Source organism: Anolis carolinensis, chromosome 2 (assembly GCF_035594765.1).
Source record: "Anolis carolinensis isolate JA03-04 chromosome 2, rAnoCar3.1.pri, whole genome shotgun sequence".
In the NCBI taxonomy this organism is placed as follows: domain Eukaryota; kingdom Metazoa; phylum Chordata; class Lepidosauria; order Squamata; family Dactyloidae; genus Anolis; species Anolis carolinensis.
This window is the reverse complement of record NC_085842.1, coordinates 177,793,990-177,806,193: the sequence shown is the minus strand read 5'-3', so window position 1 is coordinate 177,806,193 and position 12,204 is coordinate 177,793,990. Positions and strand designations below refer to the sequence as shown.

Below are 12,204 nucleotides of genomic sequence, written 5' to 3'. Positions count from 1 at the left end.
CTGACAGCACATGGAAACAACAGGGGATTATTTCAATCAATACTAAGATCAGTCAGCGGGTAAACTTTTTCCACAACAGCAAGAACAGGACGTGATTGCAGGGAGGAGAAAGATGGAGAGATAGACACTGCATTGCTACCACAACAATATAACTTCCAAATTTGTAAAAAATATACAGTAGAGTCTCGCTTATCCAAGCCTCGCTTATCCAAGCCTCTGGATTATCCAAGCCATTTTTGTAGTCAATGTTTTCAATATATCGTGATATTTTGGTGCTAAATTCGTAAATACAGTAATTACAGCATAACATTACTGTGTATTGAACTACTTTTTCTGTCAAATTTGTTGTATAACATGATGTTTTGGTGCTTAATTTGTAAAATCATAACCTAATTTGATGTTTAATAGGCTTTTCCTTAATCTCTCCTTATTATCCAAGATATTCGCTTATCCAAGCTTCTGCCGATCCGTTTAGCTTGGATAAGTGAGACTCTACTGTATATATATAGAAGGAATCATCTAATAATAAAAGTTGAAAGTGGGAGGGAGTCAATGACAGTCATATAGTATTATAAATGTTGTATATCACCTTTAAAACGTAACAGATTTATTACAACCTATTTTGTGTGAATTACAACCCTCATTGACCAGGTCAAGATGCGGATTAAAGAGACTTGGTTTCCTGCAGAGCACCTACGCAGGCACCTCAGGAACCGGCTAGATTGAAGTTGGTTCCCTACCTCATTTAGCGGGACATGCTGATAAGAAGTAGCCTATCCAATGAAAATCAATGCTGGACCAAACCAGCCAAAGTTTAACACTCCACATTTGGGTCTCGGGTTCTTGCTTTGCATATGAGGGTTTTTTTAACATGGTGCTTCTGACTGGATGTGGACACCCCAACCACAAGCTGGCTTCAGATTGGATTGTAATGCCTGGGTAGATGGGACCTTAGAATCATAGAATCATAGAATAGTAGAGTTGGAAGAGACCTCATGGGCCATCCAGTCCAACCCCCCCCTCCCCCGCTAAGAAGCAGGAAATCGCATTCAAAGCACCCCCGACATATGGCCATCTAGCCTCTGCTTAAAAGCCTCCAAAGAAGGAGCCTCCACCACAGTCCGAGGCAGAGAGTTCCACTGTCGAACAGCCCTCACTGTGAGGAAGTTCTTCCTGATGTTCAGGTGGAATCTCCTTTCCTGCAGTTTGAAGCCATTGGAGCCTTAATCTGACACGTGGACTGTATATAAACTTCCCATAATAATAATAATAATAATAACAACCTTCAAGAACTATCAAATATTTTTGTGTAAGCATTTGTTTTTATTGCATTACCTATTGGAAAATAACTGCATCGAGTCTCTGGGCAATATCCTTTTGGAAATTGTGAATTTCCATAAATATGTGGAGACTGCCTTTTGAAAACCACTAATCAAGAAAAGTATGACCTTGTTAGAAGTCAACTCTTTGACCCAAGTATTAATGTAACTGCACACAGGTAACTCAGCTGTTAAACTGAAGAACGCTATCTTTAGACTGCCATGGGTAAAGACATGCCACTACAAAAATTAGGCTAGCTGAGGATGGTTGTTTCTTTGCAGTTGTAATTACTCAAAAGAAACCTCTTGAAATGTGCACTCAAGGATAAAAAAACAAAGGCTTCTTTGAAAAATAACATATCTTGTTTACTCACAAATATCTTGTATTAATTCACCATACAGGCACATTTCTTACTAAAGTTCAGTTATAGATAGGATGTAGCTTCTCCGTGTTGAGTAGAGTACACAGGGTGTCATTTTTAATCATTTGTCCATAGTCTTTAAATATAGTTGTACTCATGGAAGTCCATAAGCATACTGTATCAATTGCAGTCTCTAAACAGCAACATGCATCCACCTTCACTGAGGTCTGGACACATACATCTGCTTTCATTGAAGGTCAAACACATACATGAAGACAAAATGAAGTCTTGAGTCTGCACATGCTCAGTACAATCACATATCTATAACCCATCCCACACCAAAGAGGTAATTCAAATGGGAAAATCAACATACACATAGAACACAGGCCAGCAAATACACACACCAACAAACAAATTGTGAAAGGCTTGGGAGGTTGCCACCTCCAACAGTTTTTGCCATTCCTGCAACCTTGCTATCTGTGGAGAAGTATAGCCCTTCTATAAGTGTGACAGAAAGAATCACATACGAGGCACTTAACACACCTGTGAACCAGACATATCTGTCACCCTTCAGTTATTCAGATTTTTAATAAGGAGAAAGTTCAGACCTGACCCTGCCATTAAGTGAGGTCTCAGGCAGCAATTTAGGCTATTTTAGGGAGTCCAAATACTTGAGCTCAAATGTAGCTCTTTGAGAATAGAAAGAGCTCATTTATGCTAGAAATAATACCCTAACACTGAAGAGTTTAGCAGTGCTGTTCTTTTTGATGGATTTCTTAAATATTTTGATGTCTCCATTTTGTTCCAGAAGGCTGGTTAAGAGGTTTAGGAAAAGCCTGAGCAAAGAAGCTGGCATTTATACTTCTTAACCTTTTAAATAATTCAAAGACCAGAAGCAACTGTTACTGTTATGAAAAAAGGGCATTATAACTGAACTGCCCGTGGTATATCCTGAGTTAGTCCATCCACAGATTTAAAGGAAATATACTCATGTACCAAAGGCCACGAATAGTCAGTACATGAGAATGATTTAGAATCTTTAGGTAAAGGTAAAGGTTTCCCCTGACGTTAAGTCCAGTCGTGACTGACTCTGGGAGTTGGAACTAATCTCCATTTCTAAACCAAAGAGCCGGCGTTGTCCGTAGACACCTCCAAGGTCATGTGGCCAGCATGACTGCATGGAGCACCATTACCTTCCCGACGGAGCAGTACCTATTGATCTACTCACATTTGCATGTTTTCGAACTGCTAGTTTGGCAGGTGCTGGGGGTAACAGCGGGCACTCATTCCGCTCCCGGGATTTGAACCTGGGACCTTTTGGTCCGCAAGTTCAGCAGCTCAGCGCTTTAACACACTTTGCCACCAAGGCCCCTCTTTAGAACCTTTAAGGGCAGGCAATTCTATCCAATGCTACACACGTTACATGGTACAATCTAGGAGCTTTATGACATTGTAGGCATGAATAAAGTTTACCTTAGAATCTCTTTATTTCTTGGGATAAAAAACCCGACAGTAGCCCTCAGTTTAAAAACAGTTGCCCAATGGGAAACAGGGTGTCACCGTTTTGAGTTTTCTGCAGCAATTCACTTTCACCCAAGCAGCTAGTTGTGCCAATCCTTAATGCAGTAAGAACAACCTTGGTTGGATCTACACTACCAAATAATGCAGTTTGAACTGCACTGATCTGCATTATATGGGTCTACTCACCAGTGGTTCTCAACCTGTGGGTCTCCAGATGTTTTGGCCTTCAACTTCTAGAAATCCTAACAGCTGGTAAACTGGCTGGGATTTCTGGGAGTTGTAAGCCAAAACACCTGGGGACACACAGGTTGAGAACCACAGGTCTATACTGATCATATAATGCATTACAAGGTGCATTATTTTGCAGTGTAGATCCTAGCAGCCCTAGGATGTGTTTGTTTTGTTCTTCAAGCATACCTTGAATGCTTCAAGTGGACCTAATAAGGCACATCTACTTTTAGTTCCTTATCTCAAACTCTGTCTGTTCAGGAACAAAATCAATCCAATCATTTTGGTACTAATCAGTCCTAACTTCCAGAGCTATCTTTATAAATCTTGGTCAGTTACACATGCACACTTTCGGAGCTTGTTTCCAAAAGGTACCAAATCCATCTGAACAAATTTTACAGGAATTGAAAAAAATGTGTTGAGGATATACATTATTTTTCTATAAAATGCAATGTATCAAAATGATTTGATACATTTTTAAAGTGAATTTTTATTGCAAACATTTATATTAATGTGATTTACAATGACATGACGAAGGTTTGACAGAGAGTGGAAATGATTTGATACATTTTGACAGTTTTGATCTGTACACAATGTTTTACTTTGAGCCAACAATGAGCTGCAACCTATAACTCATTTTACATTTTTTAAATTTGGTATCCTTTGGAAACAACCTGTGTACTGGTTGATCTGAGCTACAGAGTAGTTGTGCTACTACCACAGATGACAAGTGAGTAAAAGAAAAAATGGGACTGACTTGGACACTGGAAATGTATAGGGTTCATTCCTTACCTTGTGTCCTCTGTCTGAAAGCCCAAAAAGGACACTGGACACATCTATACCGTCAAAACGTCTGTTGGGAAGGAGGCTTGCATTAGCCATTGAAACCAAGGTAGGGAATATGTCTAAAGTGCTGGAGGAGAGAAAGAGAGTTATGATCAGAAAACTGCAAGTACAATGTCTTGGCAATAGTGACCACCACTTAATTAAGCACAAAATTACCACTTTTATTAACGCATTATAGTCTAAAACACAGATGTGGATATTGGTTACACTAAAGGGAAAGGAGGAAGAGGAGATGATGACGTCTAATGTGTCTGTGACAGATTAATTTTCCCAGGCTGGTCCCACAGTTACAATCCTTGGAATCCTGCTACCTGCCTTAACTTTGTTCCCCCATTTAATCCCTTTCCTGGGTTACAGGGTGACCCCTTAAATGTGGACCTGAAGCTGTGTTGTTGTGTAGTATCTCTGCTCTCTATTATTTCTTTGCACTCCATCTCACAACATCCGACTTTTGGCAAACTCTACCAGCTGTCACTTTAGCTGTCTCTTTGCCTTCCTCTTGAAGCTCCCGCTGAGCTGCTGAACTTGCTGACCGAAAGGTCGGCGGTTTGAATCTGGGGAGCGAGGTGAGCTCCCACTGTTTGCCCCAGCTTTTGCTAACCTAGCACTTCGAAAACATGCAAATGTGAGTAGATCAATAGATACTGCTTCAGCAGGAAGGTAACCGCTCCATGCAGTCATGCCGGCTACATGACCTTGGAGGCGTCTACGGACAATGCCGGCTCTTCAGCTTAGAAGTAGAGATTAGCACCACCCCCCAGAGTTTGACATGACTAGACTTAATGTCAGGGGAAAACCTTTACATTTACTTGACTTCCTCTTAATCAAATAGGCCTCCTCACAAAATCAGATCAAGTCAGTCTTCCTCTTGACAAAATGACATTAAGTCAGACCTTCTTCTCACAATTGTCTACTACACGCTTGTCATTTTCAGATTGGGTTTCTAGGCCTCAAAGTGACCCTTTAAAGGAAGACCATGTAGATTCTTTATGGCACGCATGGCCTGACTCCTTATCAAACTTAATAAAGATAACTGGAGACAGTTTTTTAAAAATAATAACAAAAGTAGGGTTATTAAAACTCAGTAATATAAGGCACTAGCTGTGCCCGGCCACGCGTTGCTGTGGCAAAGTATGGTGGTATGGGAAATAAAGTATTGAGGAATTAGTGGTAGTTAAGGTAAACGGTAAAGGTTTTCTCCTGACATTAAGTCCAGTTGTGTCTGACTACACACTGAAGTGGATCATATGGCAGTGTGGAGTCAAAATAATCCAGTTCAAAGCCGAATATAAATGGGTTATAAATGGGTGTGGAAGGGCCTTGAGTCTACACTGCCATATAATCCAGTTCAAATCTGATAATCTGTATTTTATAGGCAGTGGGGAAGAGGCCTAAGTGAGGCCTAACTCTGCCTGTCCCCTGGGCTGAGTGGGTTGCTAGGAGAACAAGTGGGCAGAGCTTAGCTTTTTAACTGACAGCAATTGGATAAAAACAATTCTTCCTCTCCCTCTAATTAGGACTTTATTTTTCTTTTCTTTTTGTTGTATGAACGTAGAGGCATGGATGAGGGGTTGTGCTGCCAAGTTTAGTGTTTCTGGGATGTGTAGTTTTGTTGTTTTGTCCTAGGCCGAAATTTCATTACCCTTTTATATATATAGAATGAATACTGAATAATCTATTCTGCCATAATTCCTCAGTTTAGAGTCAGGCTGGATCTATACTACCATATAATCCAGTGTCTGAATCCAGAGTATCTGCTGTGACCTAAATTATATGAGTCTACACTGCCATATAATACAGTTGAAAGCAGATAATCTGGATTCAGAAACTGGATTATATGGCAGTGTAAATGGGGCCTCAATTCTCTAATCGTTCTGCCAATGAGAAATCAAAACTCTATCTCTGTCAAATCCACATGCTGTTTTTATCGAAGTCAAATCCTATCTGTTCTCCTAAACCAGTGTTTCTCAGCCTGGGGGTCGGGACTCCTGGGGGGCTCATGAGGAGGTGTCAGAGTGGTCGCCAAAGACCACCACACAGTGCTCTCTGGATGTAGATGAACTACACCTCTCCTAAATCACTATCAATTCCTCCCAAACCCTTCCAGTATTTTCTGTTGGTCAAGAAGGTTCTGTGTGGGAAGTCTGGCCCAGTTCTATTGTTGGTGGGGTTCAAGGGGCTCCTTAATTGTAGGTGAACTATAAATCCCAGCAACTACAACTCCAAATGACAAAATCAACCCCTCCCCCCAACCCCCTCAATATTCAAATTGAGGAGTATCAGGTATTTGTGCCAAATTTGGTCCAGTGGATGAAAAGACATTCTGCATATCAGATACTTACATTACGATTCATAACCATAGCAAAATGACAGTTATGTAGTAGCAACGAAAATAATTTTATGGTTGGGGGTCACCACAACATGAGGAACTTTATTAAGGGGTTGCGGCATTAGAAAAGTTGAGAAACACTGTCCTAAACAGAGCGTCTGCATTTTTGTTCTTTTTTTTACCCGTAGTCATCGTCACAGCACTTCCTAAACTGCAATTTGTGGATTTTAGCCAGATCTGCCCCTCTTCTTTTTCAAAATAAGGCATATATTATATCTATTTATGTGTTCAGAAACCTCCAAATTGTTTAACAAGTAAATTCAAATTCTTCATCGTGGTCAAACTATGACATGAAACATGAACAGTTCACATATTGACTCAACATTTGGATTTAAGGACTGGATTTGTCATTAATACATTTCTTGGTTTTGTGAAGGGATGTGAGGGAGTAAGTGGCAAAAATGAGGAAAGCATTCTTATTTGTGGTGGAAAAGGAGTGGCATAGGAGAAAGGTCTTGTGAGGAAACATAAAGCCAATTTTCAAGTTCCTTTCCCTTGGTTTAAGAAACTTCATCAAATACTTCCAGTTCATTACTAGTCCCTTTTCTACAGCTCTGAGAGTCAGGAGTGAATACTTATACCCTTGCTTGATTTAGCAAGAAATGTCAAATTCTTTTCTAGCATGGTCCATTGGAACAGGTTCCTAACATGATCACAATGTAATGTTAAAATAGTCTAGGTCAAACTGTATATACTCCGTGATTATTTAAATCACTTTCTAAAACTTTAATCTGCCAAATAAAACACTTCCAGGGTCTTGAGTCACAGCTTTACATAAAAGAGGCTGAAATGGTTCACATACACGATAAGTAGCACATTTTAATGAGCATGCACTCGTTCTGCAAAAGCTAATCTGCTTAAGGAAAGAACAGCAGAATGCATCACTGAGCTGTTTAGACAGGCTGTCCAAAGTTGAAAAAGTTGCACTGTTCATAAAAGTTCAGAACAGCCATAAGTTACATACAGAAAATGACAACGACACAAAAGTTTACAAAACTGTAAGGTAACATCATGTTTTCATTTCAGAGGTACTTGTCATTTTCAACCAGAGATCCTAAATTCACATTTTAGAGGTCTGATGACCGATCGACCAACCAACCAACCAATCAATCAATCAAATAAACCCAGTATGATATGGAAGCAACACAGCAAAACACATTCTTTCTTTCAGGCATGGCCTTCCATTCTCTGCATATGATAGCAGTATGGCCAGGAGCCTGATCTGTTCTCTGGAACCTTATGCCTTCCTATTTTAAGGTTTGTTTTCAAATGACAAGTCTGGAGGTTTGGCATGCAATACAGTGTTCCCTCACTTCTCGCTGGGGTTAGGTTCCAAGACCACCCGCAATAAGTGAAAATCCATGAAGTAGGGATGCTATATTTATTTTAATATTTATACATTATTTTAGTAGTTATACACTATTTTAACGGCGCTCCATGCAGTCATGCCAGCCACATTACCTTGGCGGTGTCTACGGACAACGCCGGCTCTTTGGCTTAGAAATGGAAATGAGCACCAACGCCCAGAGTCAGACATGACTGGACTTAACGTCAGGGGAAACCTTTACCTTATACACTATTCTAAGTCTTTATCAACCAATCATGTGTTGATAAATCGCCTCCTTCTCCTCCCGTTGCCACTTGGGCTCCTTTTCTCTCCCTTTGGCTTCTCTTTCTTCCCTTCCTTAGGCTGTAAATTGTATTTTTAATGATTTATTATAGTCTTTTAGAGTTTATTGAAAAACCGCAAAACAGCGAATCCGCGAAAAGTGAACCGTGAAGTAGTGAGGGAACACTACTATGGAGACGATTTATGTTTTATCACATAGATAGGTCTAGCAGTCTAAGAGCTTTCTACCAGTTTTGGAGAGGGCTAGACCTTACCAAACTAGAACTTTCCTTCTGTCGGCAAGATTTGTGGCAGTAGGGAAAGGAGAAATCTTTCTAAAAGCTGTGCTTGTCCTGTTTTGTCCTGGCATTTTCCCTTCTAACCCGCCAAATTCTTCTTTAGCCTCCTATTTTTGCTGGTCCTGTGTGACTGAAGAGATAGAGAAGAAACTCAACAGCAATGACTTTAAACTGATGACAGATTATTTTAATGGTACCATTGGTGATGAAGCAGATGCACTCACTGAACATGAATAATCCACTATTTATCAATAACTTTCATAAAACCCCCAAATGATGTTTTATCACACTAGAACAGTAATTCTCAACCTGTGGGTCCCCAGATGTTTTGGCCTACAACTCCAAGAAATCCCAGCCAGTTTACCAGCTGTTAGGATTTCTGGGAGCTGAAGGTCAAAAACATCTGGGGTCCCACGGGTTGAGAACCATTGCACTAGAGCTTAACGCAGGGGTCCCCAAACTAAGGCCCAGGGGCCACATGCGACCCATCGAAGCCATTTATCCGGCCCCCATGGCGTGCCTTCTAAAGCTCTGCTTGTTTATAATGGTATTTTAATTATGATTTAATTAATAATTAATTATTCAGGGGTGCTTTGGCAGTGCTTTTGGTGCACAAAGGCAAAAGGGGGTTGGACGAAATGGCCCAAGGGGTCTTTTCCAATTATTATTATTATTATTATTATTATTATTATTAACACAAAGAGACAGTATAACACAGCAAACAAGATATATATATATATGCTGGATTTCGTATCACAAAATCACAAGTTGAACACTTTCCCAGTGTTTAGGACTGTGCGATGTGTATGATGATGATGATGATTATTATTATTATTATTAACATTGAGGCTGGGTGACCATCTGTCAGGGGTGCTTTGCTTGTGCTTTTGGTGGACAAAGGTAGAAGGGGGTTGGACTCAATGGCCCAAGGGGTCTCTTCCAACCATTATTATTATTATTATTATTATTATTATTATTATTATTATTATTATTATTATTATTATTATGACACAGCAAAAAAGATAGATATGCTGGATTTCGTATCACAAAATCACAAGTCGACCACTTCCCAAGTGTCTAGGACTGTGTGATGTATTTTCGGATGATGCGTGCAGATCCCAGTAGGGTGGTCTTTTGCAGTTGGCAGATCGTGATTTTGTCAATGTCTATTGTTTCCAAATGCCGGCTGAGATCTTTTGGCACGGCACCCAGTGTGCCCAATACAATTAAGGCCAAGATCGAAAAATCAGCTGATAACCCAAAATGCAGACTGTGCAAGGAAGCTGACGAAACCATGGATCATCTCCTCAGCTGCTGTAAGAAAATCGCACAGACAGACTACAAACAGAGGCACAATTATGTGGCCCAAATGATTCATTGGAACTTATGCCTCAAGTACCACCTCCCAGCAGCAAAGAACTGGTGGGATCACAAACCTGCAAAAGTATTGGAAAATGAGCACACAAAGATACTGTGGGACTTCCGAATCCAGACTGACAAAGTTCTGGAACACAACACACCAGACATCACAGTTGTGGAAAAGAAAAAGGTTTGGATAATTGATGTTGCCATCCCAGGTGACAGTCACATTGACGAAAAACAACAGGAAAAACTCAGCCGCTATCAGGACCTCAAGACTGAACTTCAAAGACTCTGGCAGAAACCAGTGCAGGTGATCCCGGTGATTATTATTATTATTATTATTGTTATTATCATTGTGGCTGTATTTGTTCCCATTTGGGTTTTTTTACTTTACAATAAGAGATGTGCAGTCTGCATTGGAATTTGTTTATAGGGTTGTTGTTTTTTTCAACTATAGTCCGGCCCTCCAATGGTCTGAGAGACCATGAACTAGCCCCCAGTTTAAAAAGTTTGGGGACCCCTGGCTTAAAGTGTAGGCAAAGATCATCTATCCCATCTGAAATCCTGTGTCTGCCTCCTGCAGAGTTCTGGGGCTTGGACTTTAGTGAGACCCAGGACCTCTCTGACTGAGCATTTTAAAGACCCCTCTCTTAAATTACAAGCTCTAGAATTCTGCAGGAGGGGACCACGGGATTACAGATGGGATACATACTCTTTGCCTACACTTTAAACTCTACTGTGACACTGGCCCCAGACTTGCCTGGAGCCATTAAGGGCACTCAGAGGGCCTAAGTATTTTCTCAGAGAATAACTCCACCTTCAATGTGGGAAGCTAGCCTATGGAAGGTCACTGAATATAGTGGATGAGGTAACAAGGGAAATGCAACTCAAAATAAGTAAAGAAGTAATCCAGGAATACCTGGACTACACTAAATGAATTCAAGTCTCCAGGGCCAGATGAACCACATCCAAGAGTATTGAAGGAACTAGCGGAAGTTATTTCAGAACCACTGTCAATCATCTTTGAGAGTTCTTGGAGAACGGGAGAAGTCCCAGCAGATTGGAAGAGGGTGAATGTGGTCCCTATCTTCAAGAAGGGAAAAAAGAACGACCCAAACAATTACCATCCGGTCAGCCTCACATCGATACCAGGCAAGATTCTGGAAAAGATCATTAAGGAAGTGGTCTGCAAACGCTTAGAAAGGAATGCTGTGATTACTAAAAGTCAACATAGATTTCTCAAAAACAAGTCATACCACACTAATCTTATCTCCTTTTTCGATAGCGTTACAAACTTGGTAGACGCAGGGAATGCTATGGATGTAGCATATCTTGATTTCAGTAAGGCCTCCGACAAAGTCCCCCATGATCTTCTTGCAAGCAAACTAGTCAAATGTGGACTAGGAAATAGTACAATTAGGTGGATCTGTAATGGTTAAGCGACCAAACCCAAAGAGTGTTCACCAATGGTTCCTCTTCATCCTGGAAAGAAGTGTGGAGTGCCATAAGCAGGTTTTGGTCCTCAGGGTTTGGCCCTCAGCCCAGTTCTGTTCAACATCTTTATTAATGACTTAGATGAAGGTTTAGAAGGCATGCTGATCAAGTTTGCAGATGACACCAAATTAGGAGGGATAGCTAATACTCCAGAGGACAGGATCAGAGTTAAAAATGGCCTTAACAGATTAGAGAGATGGGTCAAAACTAACAAAATGAATTTTAACAAGGACAAATGTAAGATACTACACCTAGGCAGAAAAAATGAAAAGCAGAGATACAAGGATGGGTGACGCCTGGCTTGACAACAGTCCTTGTGAAAAAGATCTTGGAGTCGTCATGGACAATAAGTTGAACATGAGCCAACAGTGTGATGCAGCAGCTAAAAAAAGCCAATGGGATTTTGGGCTGCATCAAAAGGAGTATAGTGTCCAGATCGAGGGAAGTCAGGGTGCCTTTGTATTTCACTTTGGTTAGACCTCACCTGGAATACTGTGTCCAATTCTGAGCACCACAGTACAAAATAGATATTGACAAGCTGGAAAGTGCTCAGACGAGGGCAACTAAAATGATCAAAGGTTTAGAGACTATGCCCTTAAAGAACTGGGTATGTTTAGCCTGCAAAAGAGAAGGCTGAGGGGAGACATTAAGCCATGTATAAATATGTGAAAGGGTGCCATAAGGAAGAGGGAGCAGACTTTTTTTCTGCTGCCCTTGAAACTAGGACTAGGAGAAATAGGCTCAAATTACAGGAAAGGAGATTTCACCTGAACAT

The 12,204-nt window shown here is 40.6% G+C and overlaps 1 protein-coding gene across 4 annotated transcripts in view; it reads right to left on the bottom strand.

The window, feature by feature from the left end:
- The window catches only part of arsg (arylsulfatase G), a 154,947-nt gene that overhangs the window by 35,502 nt on the left and 107,241 nt on the right, over positions 1 to 12,204 (bottom strand). For 3 of the 4 annotated variants that reach the window (XM_062971160.1, XM_062971163.1, XM_062971162.1), the window contains exon 10: positions 4,223 to 4,343. The exons of the other annotated variant lie outside the window; for it this stretch is intronic. In XM_062971160.1, the coding sequence (XP_062827230.1) occupies positions 4,223 to 4,343 (121 nt within the window). The remainder of the gene's footprint in view (positions 1 to 4,222; positions 4,344 to 12,204) is intronic. 4 annotated transcript variants of the gene reach the window in all.